General features: G+C 41.1%; 2 protein-coding genes across 2 annotated transcripts in view; both read left to right on the forward strand.

Annotated features, from left to right (window-relative positions):
- The window catches only part of LOC119419585 (plakophilin-4), a 75,792-nt gene extending 59,542 nt beyond the window's left edge, over positions 1 to 16,250 (forward strand). Inside the window, exons 12-22 of the mRNA XM_037686937.1 lie at positions 5,047 to 5,230; positions 5,799 to 5,916; positions 6,911 to 7,099; positions 8,153 to 8,326; positions 8,489 to 8,639; positions 10,487 to 10,679; positions 11,825 to 11,909; positions 12,102 to 12,219; positions 12,297 to 12,437; positions 13,101 to 13,165; positions 15,275 to 16,250. Of these exons, the coding sequence (XP_037542865.1) occupies positions 5,047 to 5,230; positions 5,799 to 5,916; positions 6,911 to 7,099; positions 8,153 to 8,326; positions 8,489 to 8,639; positions 10,487 to 10,679; positions 11,825 to 11,909; positions 12,102 to 12,219; positions 12,297 to 12,437; positions 13,101 to 13,165; positions 15,275 to 15,514 (1,658 nt within the window). The 3' untranslated portion in view covers positions 15,515 to 16,250. The remainder of the gene's footprint in view (positions 1 to 5,046; positions 5,231 to 5,798; positions 5,917 to 6,910; positions 7,100 to 8,152; positions 8,327 to 8,488; positions 8,640 to 10,486; positions 10,680 to 11,824; positions 11,910 to 12,101; positions 12,220 to 12,296; positions 12,438 to 13,100; positions 13,166 to 15,274) is intronic.
- Positions 16,251 to 17,446: 1,196 nt separating this feature from the next.
- dap1b (death associated protein 1b) lies at positions 17,447 to 20,889 on the forward strand. Its single transcript, XM_037686417.1, has 4 exons — positions 17,447 to 17,617; positions 19,959 to 20,058; positions 20,144 to 20,210; positions 20,356 to 20,889. The coding sequence occupies exons 1-4, from the start codon at positions 17,548 to 17,550 to the stop codon at positions 20,470 to 20,472; spliced, it is 354 nt and encodes a 117-aa protein (XP_037542345.1). The 5' UTR covers positions 17,447 to 17,547; the 3' UTR covers positions 20,473 to 20,889.
- The last annotated feature ends 561 nt before the right edge of the window (positions 20,890 to 21,450 follow it).

The raw sequence follows: 21,450 nt of genomic DNA on the forward strand, positions 1-21,450 counted from the left end.
CTAATTTTTTCAGTACGATGCTTGCGCATAACGGGATAAACCCATCAGCGACAGCCTTAAAGGGCGAAGCCTATATGACATAGAACATAATTTGTTTTCGCTCACATTTGTGTTTATCTTAAATCGCACAGGAATCTAAAATCTCTAAAATGGCTGTTTTTCGTGCCGTATATTCTAAGTCCAAGTAATTCACACGCGTGTGTTTACCAATCAGAAAGAGCAAGTGTAAATGTGAGCTCTGTTTTAAGTTTTCTCCTTTCATCCACTCTTCAGAAATGCTTCTGTAGCTAATTGGTGGCTCAGACCTCAGGGTGGGGAGCAGTTTGAAAAGGTCAGCAGTGCTACATCACCTTCGATTAATTACAGCTGATGAGAAGCCACCGAAGAGCTTTCAGGGGTGTTCCACAGAGCAGACACTAATCATTCACTTTTTGCACAGCTCCTTTCCACCTTTAAAGCAGCATTTATGAAAGAGGTAGAATTTTAATTATAAGCTCTTTTAAGCGTGTGGTGTGGTCAAAAAGTGGTTCGGAGGCTGAAGTTGTAAGAACCTGTGGACGTTTGTTCCATCTACATGGCTCCGCCTCGACTCTCGACTCCCTCTTGGGAGGTCGTGGTGTTGTTTTCAGGCCCAGTTGAGGAAAGGCTACCCTTGCTTGAGGTCAAGGGTCATGTTGTGTCGTACCGGTGCAGTCTCATTGCCTAAACTTTTTTTGTTTTCCAGCAGCTGCTCTGTCCACCACCTACCCTTCAGATCAAAAGGCCAAGCTCTCTGTTCTTTCTTTAGCTCACTCACACATTCTTAAATGTGCTAGATTTGATGGATCTTCTCCTATCTTGGATTGATTTTACTGAGCAGACTCAGCTTCATGCCTAATCTTGGTTTGATCTGATCAGAGCGTCCGATACAAAATTTACAGTTTACACGGAGATCATCTGCACACCAGAGGACTTTTTCCCCAAAGAATAAAGAATGATAAACTCAAATGAAAGCTGAAATGCATTTGATCCATCATAAATCCAGGTATAGCTATGAGCCATATTGCACTGACTTCAATTCCATGAAAGAGAAAATGAGAAATACCTACTACTCTTAAAAGCACACCAAGCTGACTCCAAACTTTTGGCAGCAGTGAAGAGTGCCCCGTTATAGCTTCATCAGGCAAAGTTGATAACGTACATATATATGTGGGGAGTGGTGGCGCAGAGGTTAGAGAGGTGGGCTTGTGATCCGAAGATCGCCGGTTCACGCCCCGGCCCCGACAACATCAAAATTGTGGGTGGGGTAGGTGAAACACCCACACTTGCCCCCACCCTCATTCGCCCCACTCTGGGCCCATGAGCAAGGCCCTTAACCCCCACCATGTGCTCCCTAAAAAACAGGTCTCTCTTGCAAATGAGTTCTCGTGGCTCAATGAGACTAACCTGGATAAATAAAGGCTAAATGAAAAAAAATATATATAGTTTAAAGACATCGATTGCCTTAAAAGAGATTATACACGTTTTGAGAATCAGCCATGGCCACTTACTTGTCTTTCGTTTTGTTATCATAAAAGTTGTACCCAAGATGTGTTGTATCTCAGGAAATACACAGTCTATGAAGAAAGCTGTCTGTTCACTGGGAAAATGCACTGTAAGGGGACTATTAAACTTGGTTCTAGGCATACACACACAAACCATGGCTCCCACGTGGAAAAGTACATGTTTCTAATATAGCACCCAAACGGACGACCTCGTTCCAGTTGACTGACATCTACAAAAAATGCATGCAGCACAGTGAATCAAGTCAGAGGGCAAGTCTGCACTTTCAGGACAAATTAAGGGTACAGAGTCATCCATACCTGTGCACATCTTTTCTAAAGACAACTCATAGACTGCACTCATAAAGAATATTTATCCCATTTAAGTCTACATTGGAAAAAAAATCCCATGTTATTGTCATTCACCTACATACTGACACAGCAACCTATAAAAGTAGTTTTTAAATTTAATGACTTATGACAGAGACGCTTATCATTTTTGAAGCATTTTGCAGGAGGAAGGTTTTTAAATCTTGTCTTTTATGCATTTTCCCCACCAGACAGCATGTTTTGTTGGAAAGGGAAAAAAGCGAAACACACAAGGTTGAACCAGAGAAATAAATTGCACAAGTGGCAGAAATGGATTACTCCTGACGTGGAAAAGTAGATTCAAAGACAATGCAAGCCCAGAGGAGAATGATTGGTTATAGACACCTAATGACAGAGTCAAAAGCCTTTTTTTAACACATCTGTTTCACATATCAATGTCCCTGTTGAGTTTCCTCTTTGTTATTCACACAGACAAAACAGAGGCAGCTCAGTGCCACTTTGTTGTGTCTGCAGGTAGCAGACCAACAAAAGAACCAGGTGGGTGACAGCAGAGTCATTGTCATGATGTTTATGTGTACAATAGATCAGCGGGAGGCACTTTGTGACTTCATCTGATGACTGTCAGGAGATGCATCTATCTTTATATTTTCCACAAGAATGTGCGACAAAGGTGCACCAAGTTTGGCACCAATGCTTTTAGAGAACTGTCATGCAAAGTCTGTCCTTTCTGGCCTGTTGCTTCCCCCTCTGACCTTTCTTTATAACATCAAAACCTCAAGACCTGTTACCTCCAAAAGTATCAAAATAAATCTCCATAAATTTATAAAGCTTCCTCGCCAATCCGTCATTGCAATTAGGGAACTAACCAACTTCTTGTTCTATTTTTCTTTTTTGTGTCTTTTTCTTAATTTTGTTATAAAAGCTCTCTTGTTTGTACTCCACATCAATTAATGGAGTCATGACTTTGTTCTGAGGTCTGTGTTTAAAAGTCAAGCAAAGGCACAAAAGAAGAGGCTACAGAGCTAAATAAATCAAGTTCAAGTAGGTTTAATTGTCATTTCATCACATGTGGTGGAACGAAATGGTGTCAATAGGGTCCCAGTTACACCCAACAATATCAAAAATATAAAGTGTAAAAAGAAACAGTAAATAAGGATCTAAGATTTCAATTCATTTCAGTTTATTTATATAGTGCCAAGTCACAGCAGAAGTCATCACAGGGCACTGAACATAAACTAAGATATACATTAAACACTAATAGTGCAAAACAATATGCTGAACAACAGCAGCATGAACATGAGTCTGTGTGAGCAGATGAGTACAAATGAATACAGCAGCATGAAATGATCAGCAGCATGGATAATCAGCAGCACATCAAAGTGGCTATACAGTGTTTTTTATTCATTGATTCTTCTGGTTAGAGATTCACACTTAATGCTCCGCCACCTCCTTGCCTGAGGGGAGCGCGGCAAAAAGTGTGTGTGCTGGGTGAGTGGGGTCCTTCATGATGCAGGTGGATGGAGGTGTAGATGTATGTGATGGTGGGGAGGCTGACTCCAACAGACTTCTGTGCAGCCTTCACCACTCTCTGCAGAGCTTTTCTTTCTGCAGCTGTGCAGCCTCCATGCCACACGTTGATGCTGGAGCACAGGATGCTCTCCACTGCACACCTGTAGCAGGAGGTGAGGACTGAGCTTCCCAGGCCAGCTCGCTTCAGCCGCCTGAGGAAATAGTGTTGTTGCCCCAGCTGAGGTTGTTATTCAGGTGCAAATAAATAAATAAAATTTAGGATAATATTTTGATGTTCACACACACACATACACACACACAACGGTTTTGTCTGTCCTACTGTCAGATATGACTTATGGGTATTGCTCCTGGTGTTGCTCCTCTGACAGGGCTGTCAGTTACACCTCAGTAATTCCTGCGGCTGATTTCTCCAGCATGCTGCCTCTGCAGGACCAATCTGATATCCTACAGAGAACATTCATTTCTACAAATTGCTGTTACAGTGGGTGTGAAGGAAGAGGCTGGAGAGGGCGGCTGTAGATTGGGTAGATTGTGAAGTTAAAAGGGGTGAAGTTGGTCAAGAGGGACGGGGAGGTTCATCACTGTTTTAGAGGTCCTGTTTGAAGACACCTCCTAGTGTCTGTTGTCTGAAAAGGATATCACAATATTAAGTGAAGTAATAACCGTTCGTGTCTGGGGTTAATAAATATCGAAGCATTTAAGGATGATAAAAATTAACATTGCTGGTTAAATGACTTGCAGAAGTGGAGACACTGTGTCTGTGTTATAAATATCTGCCAAGCCTTGTGCCAGAAGTGTCTGAATTGGGCTCCTGGGTCCTATTATAGACTTTTATCGTCTCTATTGCTTCAAATTGAGCGAGAGTATTATGTACCGAGTGAAAATAAATATATCATTTGGGAAAGTGAAAATTTGAGAGTAATTTTGTATAGAATGACATTTGAGTTGTGTTAAAACAGGCCTGGGGCTGCGGGTGCTGTGCTCTGCACTTGCAAACCAAACTGAAGAAGTTGCAGGACAAAGGTGAACCAGTGTTAGACTTCTAGCACTCGTTCACACTACATGCACATTGAAGTGTTATCGTGCCAGTTTTTGAGCAGTAGCTGACAGTTTGCACATTCAAGCTTGTGCAGCTTTCACCTCCTGCAAGGTTACAGTCGCTCTGCAGAAGTCGACTCATGCCTCGGCGCAAGCCTTGCAGCAAAAGCTGACTAATTAGAAGAACATGTTACATGCTGGCTAATCCTCCACAGATGCAGCATCAAAGGGTGTCAGGACTGTACATGATTATCAGTAGTTACCTAAAGTACATTTGAACAGAGGGAAATGATGGCATGATTTCTAGAGACTTTAAATGACTAAGCCATGTGGAGCTCTGCCTCATCCTTCTTTTTTATTCCAAGTAATAATCTGGACTTGTAGGAGATCCACCACAGATGAAATTTGATGGAAACCTCTGATGTCTTGATAATAGAGCTGTGGTTTCATTCTGACAGAGAATATGTTTCTCTCAGGCTCTTTGTCTGAATGCCTGCCTGTTTGTTTGCAGTTGTTTGTCCACATACACTGAGCCCTTTGCAGGTGGTTTTATTTCCCCTCACACAGGTTGCTCTAACTGCACAGCTGACATAATGAGGTTTTGTGTGCATGTTTGTGTCTTCCTCAGGGGTGCTGTGGAACCTTTCGTCGTGCGACGCAGTCAAGATGACAATCATACGGGACGCCTTATCGACTCTGACCAACACTGTGATCATCCCTCACTCTGGATGGAGCAGCTCCACCTTCGACGACGACCACAAGCTCAAGTTTCACTCCTCACTTGTGCTGAGAAACACTACAGGCTGTCTGAGGTAAACCACCTGATGATCACACTGGACACTAGCTCCCCCCTGTGGACATTTGATGACATTACATCTTGCATATCTAAATCTTTATATTATGCATGTAAAGAAATGTTTAATAAAACTGAGGTGACTCACCACAGACATGGAAAACAGACTCAGAATGATGTATGTTTTGTGGGGATGCAGCTACAATTATTGCCTGTCTTGTCTGTGTTAAAGTCGTTCCCATTTCAAAGTCTGTTACAGTCAAAGACGATGTGATAATCCCAGCTTTGCTCCTTTGAAGACATTGTTAGGAGCTCAGACTTTAATTAGAGACAATTAGCTGAGCTGAGTGTGTATGCATGTGCATCACTTTATATAGTGGTGTAGCTGTTTCTTATTTACCCAGTTAAATACCATAGTTACTTGAGCCAGACCAAACAAACACACCTCATACATTAAAGATGGCGTCTGAGAATGACAAAGTACACATGACGCTTTCAAGTGGGACGCACACAGAGCTGTCACTTTGTGTGCTTGCCTGTGTGCGTTTGTTGAGCAAAGCCGCCTAACTGAATGTGCTTTTTAAAAGGAACCTAAGTTCAGCTGGTGAGGAGGCCAGAAAACAAATGCGCACTTGTGAGGGTCTGGTTGACTCACTGCTCTACGTCATCAAAGCCTGTGTAAACACCTCTGACTTCGACAGCAAGGTACTCCACTCAAAGCCTCCTGTCTGCCCATACACACAACAGCACACACACACTTAAGGGCCCTGCATACTCCATCCGAAGTGACGAAATCAGCTCTCATTGATGTAGTTGAGTGACGAAAATCTTGTCTATTTTGTCATCAGAGTAGCTTCGCCCACCACTTCTCGACACAAGACTGGGGCTGAACTTTCTCTCGGAGGTGTACGAGCCAAGAGTTTGGTGTGATACAAGTGTGGCGCTTCATTCATGATAAATTTGTGGCCAAGCGGACGGAGCAGAGACTCTGGCAGGAAAAAACCCGTGCGGTGACGTATACTGCAGCGGGTTGGGTTTCCCAAGAGCTCTGCGCCTGTGTCTCATTGTGTATGAAAGGTGTGTGTGAAAACAAAAGTCCCGCAACCACGTGACTGCGAGTTGACTGTTCGGCTTCAGATGGAGTATGCAGGGCCCTTTAGCCAAGAGGAAAATATGCAACCACTCGATAAGAGACTCTGAGAAAATAATCCTTATTCCCTGTTTGAAGCATTTTATTACTAAATGGGTCTCTCAGCAGTTAGCAGCAATTCTGTAATGGGTTTATTTTTTCAAAGCACAACCAGTACATGCACAACAGTAGACCTTAAGAATCAGAAAATCACCATTGTCATTCTCTACAGTGTTTTACAATTTTCTGCACATCAGTCTTTGCTTTTTCAGTGACTTACAAAGTCAATTGTTTCCCATTATTTTATTGATTGGCGTTCAATAAAACAAACTCATACAAAACTCATCAAGCATGGATTTAAAATCAATGTGTTCTGGCTCAAATTTCGTTTTTCTAATCAGAGCCCCTCAGAGCCCATATTTAATTGAAATATTGTAACCCAGTTAGCAGCAGGTCTACGTCCCACACATTGGTAATTAACTGTTGCTTTTGTTATGGTGATTTTGAAAGCCCCTGCTATTAGTGCCCACTCTGAAGCTTTGTTTTATTTCCCCTTCTTGTGCCTGACAGATTGTGGAGAATTGTATTTGCACTCTAAGGAACCTTTCATATCGTCTGGAGCTGGAGATGATGCCATCTCGACTGACTGGTGGGCACGAGCTGGATGGCTTCCTGGGCAAAGAGTCACCCAGTAAAGAGGTGGACTCCAGCTGCTGGGGGAGAAAGAAAAAGAAGAAAAACGGCTTGCACGAAGACTTGGTGCGTGCTGCATTTTTATAAGCAGTAATGTTCAAACTACTGTATTTTTCGCCCTATAAGTCGCAGCTTTTTTGCATAATTTACATGCCCTGCGACTTATACACCAAAGCGACATATTTTTTAATATTTTTTTTCCCCATATTTATAAACTAATTTTTGGCTGAGATATGACTGTTTTCATTCATTCTATATGAAAATATTGAACACTATCATTTTCAGCCACTAGATGGCATTCGAGTCGTGTGGCATGCTGTTGTATCATGTAATAGGTAAAAGTGGCTATTAATGACACAATCGGCTTGTTATAGCCGGCCACCGTTGTTTGCCTGGTGCAACTGTCAAATCAGCTTCACTTCGCTGCGCCGCCTCGGCAAAATGCAACTAATTTGACCATTAAAGTGCATTTATTAAGTAAAAGTTCAACTGAGACACACCTTTACTATAAAGTCGAGCAAATAATTGTTTTAGGTGGTTATCTTGTTAAATTTCGAAGAAATGGACAGCGGGTCACCTTCTGCACGTTCATGTTTCCACGTACCAGCTTTTGAAAATGCAGCTAATTTGACCATCTACATGCATTTATTAAGGAAAAGTTAGACTGAGACACACCTTTACTATAATTTTGAGCAAACAAATAATTGTTTTTAGGTGGTTATCTTGTTAAATTCTTGTTAAAGTCCTCCCGTGCACGCTCCCGTGGCCGCCATTTGGAAGCCAATCGATTTTTGGCACAACACCAGCTCACATATCCGGGTTGTCCGTTGTGACTTGTAACAAACGCGACGCATCAGCAGTGACGCATAATAGATGTGTTACACAGCGAAGCGATATATTTATGTTGTTTTCCACTTTATTAGACATATTTGGACCGATTCGACTTATAGGGCGGTGCAACATGTACGGCGGAAAATACGGTATATGCTTATTATGTCAAAATCAACATTTCTCTATGCAACAGACCACAAAGCACATCACACAGCCTGTTTCTGCTTCAAAGGTTGTTTATATTAGTTTATAAAACCCAGCCTGACTAAACACTAATTGTATTTTCAGTGGGATGGTGTGGGGCCCATTCCTGGCTTCTCCAAGTCTCCCAAGGGTGCAGAGATGCTGTGGCACCCTTCAGTAGTTAAGCCTTACTTGACTCTGCTGGCTGAGAGCTCCAATCCTTCTACTCTGGAGGGTTCAGCTGGGTCCCTTCAGAACCTGTCAGCTGGAAACTGGAAGGTATGATATGAATCCATAAAATAAAAAATAACATCTATTTAACTGGTGTAAAAGCTCCTGTCTAATGTCAGTTTTACAATTGAAATCACACATTTTATTATGTGCATCTCAAAGCCAGAAATTTGCACCTTTCTGACGGTTGAGTGTCCTTTATGTGTACAGTTTGCAGCGTACATCCGTGCAGCCGTTCGTAAAGAGAAAGGACTGCCAATCCTGGTGGAGCTGCTGCGGATGGACAACGACAGGGTGGTGTGTTCGGTCGCCACTGCTCTGAGAAACATGGCGCTGGACATCAGGAACAAGGAGCTCATAGGTCAGGAGTTCCACTGGTATAAGAAGCATATTTTCTTCAGCTGAATAAAATGCTAAACAAACACTTTATAAAGACTGTTCAGATTAATTCAGCTGCTCATGTTCAAGTGAGAGGCCATGTGAATGTGTTTGACCTGGTCCAATAGATGAACACAGTTTAAAACATTTACATGTTGTGCTCTGATTAAGAATGTAGCTGGAAGTTTGCAGGCGTCTGTTGTGGACATTGTCCAGAGTAGTGTTGTAGCTTGGCAGTGTTCACTTATTTCTTGTAAGAGATTATGATCGACTACATACGGCAGATTCTCCGTGCCACAACAACAAAAATAATTAGTTCACAGTATTGATTGCATTGACAAACACACATTACAACAGGAACATCCGTAAAGCTTAGTGCAGATCTGAGAGTTATATTAAGGCGTCTCTTCTGGAACAACTACTCATTTCAAAGTGTAAACTTTAGTTAATGCTGAAACCTTGTTTGTCTCCACACAACGCTCGGAGGAATTTGTTTTAGTCACAAACCTCCTTTGTCAGAAAAGGCCTTCTTTTGGCTGGTTTATAGTCAGACTACACTAAATCTTGAACTGAAGCATTTAAACTTAAACTGTTACGTGGTGGTAGCATTATGCTTTGGGACCTGATATTTTTGTATTTTATTTTTTGGAACTTGTAAGTTGTTTGTTTGGAATAAGAAATAATTATCTGAGATTCTTTAGAACAATTTGGTGTGTCAGCAGAACGATGTCCACATGCAAATTGAAGCTGATCGTAGTTTGACCAGAGTATAAATGAATGTGCTTAAAAATCATATCTGTGCCTGAAAATCAATAAAAATCAATTCTGCAAAGGAGAGTTGTATAATATGGAAACAGAAGCTGTGTTTACATTTCCAGGTCATCTCACAGTTTCAGGTTAAGGAACAGTTTTCTATTGAATACTCAAAGCAAAAATTATTTGACTCATTTCATGTTTTTTCCACAACCAGTGAGCGTACTCTTTCTTTTCTTTTTATTCTATTGGAGATGGATATGTTACAAATGTTGCGCATCAGATAAATAACAGTTAAATTATTGTATATGCACTTCTAAAACAAACTGCACAATGATCTTCATCTAGTGCAGGGCTATTCATCTGGCCCATCAATGACTTCATAAAATATTTTTTTTTTTTTTTTTTTGGGGGGGGGGGGGGGGGGTGGAGTCTGGGTTTATTGCATTTATGATTCAATGCAATAAAACAAACAAATTTAAAAGTTAACATATCATTGTAACACTTGGTTTATTAACATAATGACTTTAATTGCTGGATGTCCGGCCCCTGAGTTGCTGGCTCTCAGAAACTGTGGCCCCTGAGCAGTTTAGTTGAACAGCCCTGATCTAGAGTGTTATATTTTAAGAACAGGGCTTTATACATTTTCATGTTGTCTCTAGAAATAATGATTTAGTTTGCAGAAGCACAGGTGTTGCCTGAAAGCAGAGAAGGTGGTTTAAGTGATTGTCTTAAGTGTGCGCTTGATTTGCAAATATTCAGCCTCTTTAGCTGCAGCACTAAAGAAGATGGACAACAGTCCTTTTTCATGTTTACACTCAAAACACTCTTAATAGTGTCATTTGATTCCATCATCACTGATATAGCAGTTGTCTCATGGCTGTTGAGGTGAATGCAGAAAACATTTACCGGTACATAATATTATACAGCACAGGGAAACATTGCACCATTTTCTTGCACGTGCAGCAACTTTCCTCTCTTCTTTCCCTGCCTGAGCTCCTTCCCATAAATCTGCAGTACAGCAGATCATTTTGCATTAGCAGAATGTCTCACATCGTCTTCCCTCCTTCCCCACAGGGAAGTACGCCATGAGGGACCTGGTAAATCGCCTCCCTGGAGAAAACACCTCCCTGCTGTCGGACGAGACCATAGCAGCCATCTGTTGCACCCTGCACGAGGTCACCAGCAAAAACATGGAAAACGCAAAGGCCCTGGCCGACACGGGCGGCATCGGGAAGCTGGTCCACATCACCAAGGCCAGAGGAGACAGGTGGGCTACAAGAGCGTGTAGTTGTTGACAGTGGTTTTTATCGTACATATATTTAAATGCTTGAAGAAGTACTGTATTTTTTGGCCTATAAGTCACAGTTTTTTGGATAATTTACATGCCCTCGACTTATACACTGAAGCGATTTATTTATGTATTTTTTTCCCATATTTATAAACCAATTTTTGGCTGAGCTATGACCATTTTCATTCATTCTGGCTGAAAATGTGGAACACTACCATTTTCAACTGCTAGATGGCACTCGAGTAGTATGTCATGCCGTTGTGTCATGTAATAGATAAAAGTGGCTATTAATGGCACAATCGGCTTGCCATATCCTGCACCTTCGTTCTGCTCGCTTGGAGTAGCCGTTATATCAGCATCATTTTGCTCCACCACCCCAGCCGTTGTAGTCCATTTATTTAGTAAAAGTTCAACTGAGACGCACCTTTGCTATAAAGTCGAGCAAACAAATAATTGTTTTAGGTGGTTATCTTGTTAAATGTCGAAGAAATGCACAGCGACTCGTCCCTCTGCGCGCTCCCGCAGCTGCAAATCGGGTTTGGAAGTGCAGCTGATTTGACCGTCAAAGTGCATTTATTAAGGAAAAGTCAGACTGAGACACACCTTTGCTATAATTTCGAGCAAACAAATAATTGTGTTAAAGTGTTAATCGTGCTAAATTCTTGTTAAAGTCCTCCTGCGCATGCTCCTGCAACCGCCATTTGGCAGCCAATTGATTTTTGGCACAACACCGACCCACATTTCCGGGTTGTCAGCGGTGACACATAATAGCTGTGACTTACACGGTGAAGCGACATATTTATGGATTTTTCCACTTTATTAGACATATTTGGACTGATGCGACTTATAGGGTGGTGCTACGTGTACAGTGGAAAATACGGTAGATCTAGCCACTGGGAAGGTGTCTCTGTGTGCACTGAGCTTTATCGTCTCTGTGGAGTGATGGTACTGCAGCTTTTTTTAGCTTGCTGTGTTTTCAGTACCATTCCATGTTAAAACACACTGAGAACACACTTCTCCATCAATCATAATGTCCTGCACTGTGAAGAGTGTAACAAGAAATCAGGTTGAAGGGATTCGGGAGGACTCAGAAACGTATGTTACAGTGTTTCACTGTTTTCCAGATACTCTGTGAAGGTAGTCAAAGCAGCAGCTCAGGTGCTGAACACACTATGGCAGTACAGAGATCTGCGTACCATTTATAAAAAGGTGAGTTCAATGACGATGTGCAGAATGACTACACTTTCAATACAAGCTAAACTATGGAGCATGCTTTGTATGATGCATATGAACTGTGACTTTATTTAAACAGGATTGTTTTTCTTGAGATGGATTTAGTAACATCCAGCCTTGTTTAGTTACTCAGACCACCACCGTTTCTTTTCTGTGCTGCCTTAACAGGATGGGTGGAACCAAAACCATTTCATCACGCCAGTGTCAACACTTGAGAGGGACAGGTTCAAGTCCCAGCCCACTCTCCCCACCAGCACCATTCAGATGTCTCCAGTCAACCACCCCGGTACATTTAATCAGACACTGTTATTGAAGTGGACCTCTGGAATTTTAAGTCTGAATTTTATTATTTGTTTCCCACAGCCACCAGTGCCACATCATCTCCTGCAATGCTGGGCGTCACAGAGCATAGAGACACCATCAGAGACTATCAGAGACCTCAGTCAACTATGCAACTTTATAATTACCAAGGAGATGGCAGTATTCATAGAAAACAGTATACAGGTACTCATCTAAAAACATTTGATTCACACTTGTTATTTGCACCAGACTGGAGGAGCTCCCTCCTCGTGCTTGTAGCAGATCCATGTCTCATTTTCCAACTAAGACCTTATACCCGTTAACTCTGATCACTTCAGACCTGGTTTTTCCTGCTCTAGTTGGTCTGCTTTAATAGCAGACATTTCACATCGGTACCATTAACAGCAGGTTCAAGACTCGGTTCACAGATGGGCAGTGAGTGGGTACCCAGACATACTGCACTCAGATGAGAGCCCTCGCCAGCCTACGCCGGTTGGTGGGAGCAGGGGGTGGCGCGGGCAGAATAAACAAACTGAGCTGCAGCCACAACAGTTCATGTCTTATGTGTGGAATTGGAAATTGAGTTTCTGGAATCCACCGGTTTGATAAAGTGCCAATGAAAAGACCTACCCCTTGGGTTACACAAACAACAGAGCAGCTGGAGCCAGCTCTATTATTTTCTGTTATTTCTTTCCAGCAAAGCCCGGGCACTTCTTGATCCTGCTCTATCTAAATACAGACATCTGCCCTTTGGGGATGTGCACTTTTTTTTTTTCCCACTGATATGAAATGAGATGGTTATGCATTAAGTCTCAATTCGATTCACTGCAACACTCGCTTTATTATTATTATTTTTATCTTGCTCAGGGTCTGGCAAACCATCTCCATATTACTACTCGTCACCCACGAGGGAGGAGCCCCGAAGAACACAGGTGAATATAACAAATAATCTGCTCAGACCTCACATGTTCTTAGTAATTTAACACTGCAGCAGGATTATAATTTTCTTTCTACACACTAAGTTACTAAGACTGTAGTGTTTAGTACAAAGTTCTAGTTAGAGATTCCTCCTTTTCATGCTTTAAAGCTCGTTATGATGATTATCTCTTCTACTTCACTTGACTTATACAAAGAGTCTGGCTCATATTCCACTGGCATTGCTGGGAATAACCCAGCTCATCAGCCATTGTATGAGTGAGAGGGAGCATGACTGCTGGGACTGGGAGGCTCCGTGCGCTTCTCGGGCACCTGTCACTGTAGGGCACGTCCACATGTGTTCATGCAGATAACAGAAGGCAGGAGGAAGGAGATGATGCATTCAAAGACCGTTAGGATCGTTGTCACTGCGTTTATTTATGGCAAAAACAGATTTTTACTGTTTAGTTTGACGCTCCATTCTGTTGCATTAAGACCCAGACACATATGGACCAGAACATGACTGATAAGCTTTTGATTTTTTTTTTACAGCTTGACAAAATATTGTTTTAATTAAAAATTCAGTAATGTTGCATGTTTTGTCATTAACCAATCATACATTTGTTAGAGGCATGTTTTGATAGTTATGACAAGAACATATAAAACATATTTTAACTCATTGTCTTTTAGAAAGTTAAATTTTAATATCTTTGCTGTCATTTGTAAGAACCCAGAAGAGAATTATTTTGATCCCAAATATATTCTCAGTGAAGAAAAATACCAGCATATTATGTATTTTGTACAAGAGAGAGTATGTTGCTTTAAACAGATTTATTACAAATTAAACTTACAAGATAAAGCCAGGGAGCAGGTTATGGCTTCAGAGCTGCTTGTGCTGTTGGTGAATTAGTTACTGATGTTCACAAGCACATTCCTCCCATCCAGAATGGATAATTGTTGTAAAAATAGATTTTCTACCGGGAGTATCTTGATTTCAGATATCTGGATCTGAAAGCCTGAACAAATCTCACGAAAAAGAGGAAAATGGTGTTAAAGACCTTGAAGTGTGGACAAGGAAAAATAACTTCAGATTATTATTATTTTTTTCATTGTTTCACTAGGAAGAAATAATTTTTAACAAATATTCATTGCAAATCCAGATGAGCCATTCATTGTTAAAATGGCCATTTAAACTTGAATTATTATTTTTTGCTTATCTTTAGTTTTTTCTAAAACAATATTTTCTTTTTAGTCAATAAAGTATTATTTCTATTCATAGGAATGTTGCATTAGATACATTTTATTAATATTCTCATTAATAAAGAATGTTGTTTTGACTTAGAGGAATGGTAAAATTGATTTTAAAAAAAAGAAAGAAAAAAAAGGAAAATGTAATTGTTGCTATAATGAACTTTAATGAGCTGCCATGGATGATGTGCTCTGGAGATTGTAAACAATGAAAAGTAAAAAAACAAACAAAAAAAAAACAGACAATGAATTTAAGGAATGCACTAAATATCTTTCAAATGATCAATATACAGTAGTAAAAGTGTAAATTTATTTAAAAAAAATACATGATACAGCTCTATATATTTCTGTTACATACCTAATTCTTGCAGGGTATGTAGCCGTTACATTCATGGTACTTGTATGGTATGTACGTGGTACTTACAGAGTATGTACCACAAGGTACATATATGTAACTTACCTGGTATTTGCAGGGTACTTGGTACTTACAGAGTATGCACCTTGTACTGGCACAAGGTATCTGTTACTTACATGGTACTTATAGGGTTTGTACTAAGTAAATGCTTGGTCTGTACATGTTATTTACCTAGTACTTAAATGGTACTTAACCTTATCTTATATGTACCTGGTACTTAGAGGGTAAATACTAAGTAATTACTTGGTTTGTACATGTTACTCACTTAGTACTTAACTTTATCTAGTATGTATGTACCTGGTACTTACAGGGGGTCTACAGGGTTTCTGCTGTTGCTTACAGAGTAAGTAGCTGGTACATACAAGGTACTTAATATACTGCCTGGTACATATCGGGCTGCATACTGTTTGGCTACTGAATATTTAACATTTTATTAATATTATTTTTTGCTGTTGTCTTGCAGCCCGTGTATTACACAGATGAGCCCAGCAGGAGGAACTACGATACCTACAGAATGTACCTGCAGCATCCTCGTGGTTACAATGATGCGTTTTTAGAAGAAGTCATCACCTACCCTCCTACGGTGGACTACCAGCCTCATGGACTGAAATCCACCGCTAACTATGTGGACTATTACACAAGCACACGGAGGCCTTCGTACAGATCGGAGCAATACCCAGCTTCTCCGGACTCCTGGGTCTAAGTCTGGAGAGGTTCGTGTTGCCATTCAAGAACATTCATTCACCCCGAGTCTCATTTAAGGATATAAGGGGTAGAGGCAAAAAAAGCACACGGGCAACATTTTTCACAAACCTGGCTTTGGAAGTGTTTGTTTTAAAGTGGATGTGTGTGTTTGGAGGAGGGAGTTCACCTGAGCGGTCGCAGATGGAGGAACGGGATGTGTGCCAAAGAGGGAAATCGAGGAATGTTTTTCTTTTAAAGATTATGTGTCATTCAGCAGAAGATGGAATCATGCATAGGGAGAGACCATTGGACACAACCGTGAGAAGTCATGTTATGTGTAGATACTCGTTTTATTTTCTTTAAGGAACTCGTAACTGTGATAGCATGGTTAAAGGTGTGAGTCATGTCAACGAGGGACCGCGGTATGAGTCTAAATGTCAGGGGGGTATATGTATGTGCTCGAGCCAAAATGAATTATGAACTCACCTGTAAAAAGCTAAAAGAATAATTAACTAAAGATAGATTATACAGAGGAGTCAAAATGTATCTGTACTTTAGTGTTGAAACTGTAATGCCATGGAGTCTTGTACATTTCTTTCATTTTATTGTAAATACAGAGAACAAAACGTTACCTGGTTTACGCCTCAGCACTGGTTTAAAAAAATGAACTAACTCGTGCCATGTTAGAGCTCTAAAGATATATAGTTACACAAGTTTGTGGAAAAAAGATGGCATCATAATCATGTAAGATAAATAAAAAGTCAGTTTTGTTTTTTAAATACGTTGTGTATTTCATCTTTTCACTGCGTCAGTGAAGGTGTGTTTTCTTTCTATTTAACGTCCGCCGGCAAAAGGCAAAAGTAGTATGGAGGGTGGAATGTCCATAAGGCAGGCGATAAAGTTTTTGTCTGTGTCTGTTAGCAAAATATCTCAAACCACTGGATGGAACTTGCAAGTAATTAACATACAAATGTTGCTCTCGTTTAGCTCTTTGTACTAAAAATTTGAAGTTTATTGAGCTTGTGTGAGAGCTGCAAAGTAAAATGTTTAAATGTGACTGCTTTATATATTTATTTGTAGACAACTAAATTTTTGTTTTTCTTATTACGTTTCAGTTGTTTAGGATAAAAACAATACTAATATTTTCAAAAAAAGTACAACCAATTTACTTAACAAACAAGGAACCAAATATAAGGTTACATTTCTAGAGAACTTTTATGTAATGAGATAAAAGTTAGCCAGAAATAACTGAGCACTCACAATGTTTATCACCCCATGTTGAAAATGGATATTATTTTTGCTTGCGTGTCTTTTAGCAAAATATCTCATGAACCACTGAACAGATTTCAATGAAACTCAGAAAGTAATCGCTGGATGCATGTCTGCAGCTGATTATCTTTTGGAGTCAATTCAAGATGGCTTCTACAGTCAACTCACCTGGAAAAACACAAAAATAGCTAAAACGTTAATTTTACAGCTGAAATTTAGTGTGGCAGTAGCTGAGGCTAATTAACAACATACACCCCAAGCACCTGACATTTTTTGGCATATATTTTCATTCAGATAAGCTGTTGGCAGTTATTATGTTAGCAAAATATCTCATGAACCACTGGGTGGCTTTTAATAAAACATAATAAATGGTTCAAGATGGCCGTCACACCCAGGTGAACTTGCCAAATACAAAAAGGTATAAATCAGTAAACTGTGTTTGTGTGGTAGTAGCTGAGAGTCATTTACAGCACGTGCTCTTAGCGTGACATCTCGCGATACTTTTTTCCCCACGAGATTTGACCAAAACCACTAAATTAAATCTGTAAAACTGAAAAACGATTCAAGCAACACACCCAGTAAACGTGCGTGTTTATGGTAACTATCCATCTGTGTTCAGTTTCTTTTTCTCCACAAACGAAGAGGAAGATTAAAAACAAACAAAAAAAAAAAAACGTGGAGGCGTGTCTGTGGCTTCCTGCAGCTCGGCTTTAAAAACAAGCGAGTGGGCGTGCACAGGCGAGTTTTGTTGTTTTTCCACTGCTGCAGCGGAAACTTCACAAAATGGTGCAACAATTACCCAAATCTGGAGCGAAGGAGGCCGCTGTGCTGAAAGCTGGCCACCCACCTGCAGGTAAAAACCGTGTTTCTTCTACTCCGAGCCGAAGTTCTTGGTTTGAAGCGTTTTCGCATCGAAGCGTTGTTGTTTTCCTGCACTGCTCGACCATATGGGCACACAGCTCCCCTCCCCCCTTCGGGTTGTACAGTAATTCTGTGCTTCACGAACAAACCTGGTTGTTTTACACAAACTAACGTCCACAAAGCTGGGCTCCTAGATTGTTCTGAAGCAGGTCTGGAACTACCACCCTGCTGCTCTGCTCCAGTTCTGTCGAGCTCGGCCATGATACTAATGTGCAGCCAGCTGTAATAATCCATCTTGCTTTGAGTCAGTGTTGTTTACAAACCCACCCTTGGCCTTCTGCCAACTTATGTCATGTAAACAACAGCTACAGCCATGCATCCTCAGTCCGTTCCTTTTACCTTAGAGAACTTTGGAGCGGGGCATTCTTCTCCATTTGAATAAACTACAACAAATCCTGAAACCAAAGCTGGATTATGGTCCCAGGAATCCAGGGCCCCAGCCTCACCTGCCACCTGGCGTGCACAGGACCAACACTGACAACTCTTGGTCTATGGCAGTGGTCCCCAATCCTGGTTCTCGAGGTGCCACTATCCTGCATGTTTCCCTGCTTTTCAGCAGATCTCCATGTTCTATAGAAGCCTGTAGATTACCCATTGATTCACTTTGGGTGTGTTGGATAGTGGTCCTCAAGGACCAGGATTGGGGAACACTGGTCTACATGGAGGAGGCATCTAGACTTGACCAATTGTTAACTGGCAAATTCCCCTTCCAAGGCCTGTGTCAGGGGAGTTCAGGTGAAGGTCATGGATGCCATCACTAGTGTTAAATTAATGTAGAATCATGAGTGTGAGGTCAAGAGTCTTTTTGTCCACTCAGAGAGGAGCCTGATAACTCCTGATGCCTTCAAATCTGTGAGCTGGAAAGCAGAGGTTGCCTTGACATCTCTTGTCTGACGAGCATTAGGGATGCACAATATAGCATAAAATTCATATCACGATGTGTATTGTGAAGGGTGGCGATAACGGTATATATCACGATATGTTTTTGGTTTAAAACTTGTAACAGGAATGAAAAAAGCATTGGGTGTCATTTTGCCATTTATTTTAAAAACTGCTATACCACAAAATCTCTGTTAAGAAAATTCTACTACTAGGTCCAGAGAGTTTTTAAATACAAAACAAATCAAGTATTGGGCTTCTTTCTTGTAGTGCAAAACCGTGCAAAAAGATATCAAATGTAGTTTTAGCCATATATTTTAAACAAGAATATGCTTGTAACTCTTAACGGTTTCCAGTATTCTCACTTAAGAAATGAACAGCAACAGAGCAGCATTTTACACTGTCCATGGACAGACCTTACAACCGGAGCTTCAATGTAACATCTGTGTAAGCCTGTGTGTTAACTCTGTCCCCCATTGCAAGGAGTAAACTGGGTTGGAAAGTCGTCTTGTCCTCAGAGTGGCTTATTTGAGTAATGAGTTGATGATGGGATAATTAATTTATTCAACAGCCTGGCTTGGGGAAGGTGCCCTAACTTCCCTGATCTAGGCACGGTTACCTGTTTTCTGTGGTCCTTCGTTCTCAGTCTTTAAATCACTCTTGGCTTGACTCCCACCCGAGGCCAGTTTGTCATGAGAGACTACGTAGAACACAGAACCAAAGATCATGGGGACTAGAGAACACAGAACTAAAGATCATGGGCGTGCTCGAACTCCATCACATTAAGCAAAACAACCAGGGAAAAGGGGAGGCGCTCCCTCTGGGTCAATGGTCAATCCATGGGAGGAGTTCAGGAGTAGACGAACGAACTCACAGATCAAGACGTTGTTTAGAGTAACTTTGAGCTTTTCAATTTATTGGTTCATCTTTCAAACTTTAATCATGAGGTGCGAATCATGAGCACAAAAACAAGGTCTTGGTGGATATGGTGGACCGGAATGAGTTTCCTTCATAGTGTGGCCAGGCTCAGCCTTAGAGGGAAGGTGGGGAGTCCTGTCATCCATGGGGGAGCTAGGAGAAGCCTCTGGAGTTGGTTGCCTGCCTCCCTCCAGAGGTTTTCTGGGCACTTCCTACTGGGAGGAGATGCAGAGACCCAAAATTTGCTTGACTGGTTATGTACCCCATCTACCTGAGAATGCTTTGGGGTCTGGGTAGAGGAATGTTGGGGCTTCCCTCCTGGACCTGTTGCCTCCATGACTTAACCACAATAAGCGACAGAAAATGGATAAGTGGGTTGAGAAACTGTACCTCTTAACTTTAAAATCCTTTAGTGGAATTGTTTCAAAACTGATGGTGAAATTAAACAGAATATTATTAAACTGTCTTGTTGATAGTGAAGGCAGGAGGTAAACGGGTGGCCAAGAAGGGCTTGGAAGAGGGTGCCACCACCCATGGGACTCCAGAGAAGGAAGCGAAGAGGCCTGAAAAACTGAGGTAAGCCCAGAATCACTGCAGCAGTTTGACTGTAAATGAACGTTTAGCCTCAATGACTGAATCTGTTGTCTCCAAACCCGTGCAGCCGGTCCCTCGCCTCCTTCAACAGGACGCAACAAGTTGGCATACTTCTCACAGGAAGTCTTGACAAGGTAAACAATCATTCTTCCTCCGTCGTTTAAAAAAAAATAAAAAAATCTGCTCATTCCACTCTAAGCCAAGTGGAATAACGTCCTCTGCCTCTGAGGCTGCAGAGGCTTGTGGGTAATAAAACTTCCCCGTCTGCACATTTTGCAGCTGAGCCACAGCTTTCCAGAGACTCCAGCGAGCGTGAGACACGGCAAGGTTTGTCCTGCGGTGGAGAAGCCTCACTGCCCCCGGACCTTCTTCATCCAGCAGCCGAGGAAGTGGTGAATGTGTTTAAAATCACCACCCGCTCCCAACCTACCCCCACACCCCACCCTAAAGGGGGCAGCTGCATCCAGTCAGCTGTGAAACGTGAAGTGTCAAAGATCTCAAGGGATCTTGCAAGGTGTCTGTAAACAAATGTTCCTCAAACTGTTCGTTTAGAAGAAAAATGACTTTATTTTGTGCTCTGTCTTCAGCTAGCGCTTGTTTTTATTTCCTTTGTCAGAGATGCTGTAGTTGTTTTGTCAGCTGATGTGGAGGAAAAACCAATAGCATTCGGGTTAAAGCGAGTTTTTAAAATTATGGGTTTGAAGGGGAAATGAGGGGCGCTTGAACTGCTTTCACGTGATTGCTTCCTTGTATTCAGTGTAATGCTTGGCACCTATTGTAGTCATGCTAAATAAATCTGGCATTCCTTTCTGACACGAGTTACTCTTTATTATTCTGTATTTGTAATTGTTTAAAATGACCACTAGGTGGCACCAAATTAAAGTTTTTACAAAGCGGAATGTCTCTAAACTGAACATGAAAATGAAACATTAACTTTTACACAACCTCTGCACCAAATCAAGATTAATATTTGAACCTTGTGCTGAAATATCTCCTCACTAATGTTTTTATTCAGACCGCTTTAGTCCTGATGCAAACTTTATTATAATTAAAAAATTTCCTACTACAATATGCAGGGTTCACAGGCATGGGAAACATTAGTTTGGTGATATTTAAAGTGTGAAACATGTTCTGCTCTTCATGTACATTCCTAAAAGACTAGCTTAGTCTTGTCCAAACCACAAAATGGACTCTGCTGTGCTCGAGGGTAAACTTGCAAGACAAAACAATCCAAAAGATGAAAGTAAAACTGGACAAATTTTTTATTTTTATTTTTTTTATTAAAGTAAACTGCCTAAAACTTGGAAAATAAAAGCAAACTGACTCCAAATTAATGTGTTGCCATAGAGGCTTGTTTTTATTGTTAGCAAAATA

This window comes from Nematolebias whitei, chromosome 13 (genome assembly GCF_014905685.2).
Source record: "Nematolebias whitei isolate Nwh7 chromosome 13, NemWhi1, whole genome shotgun sequence".
Taxonomy (NCBI): domain Eukaryota; kingdom Metazoa; phylum Chordata; class Actinopteri; order Cyprinodontiformes; family Rivulidae; genus Nematolebias; species Nematolebias whitei.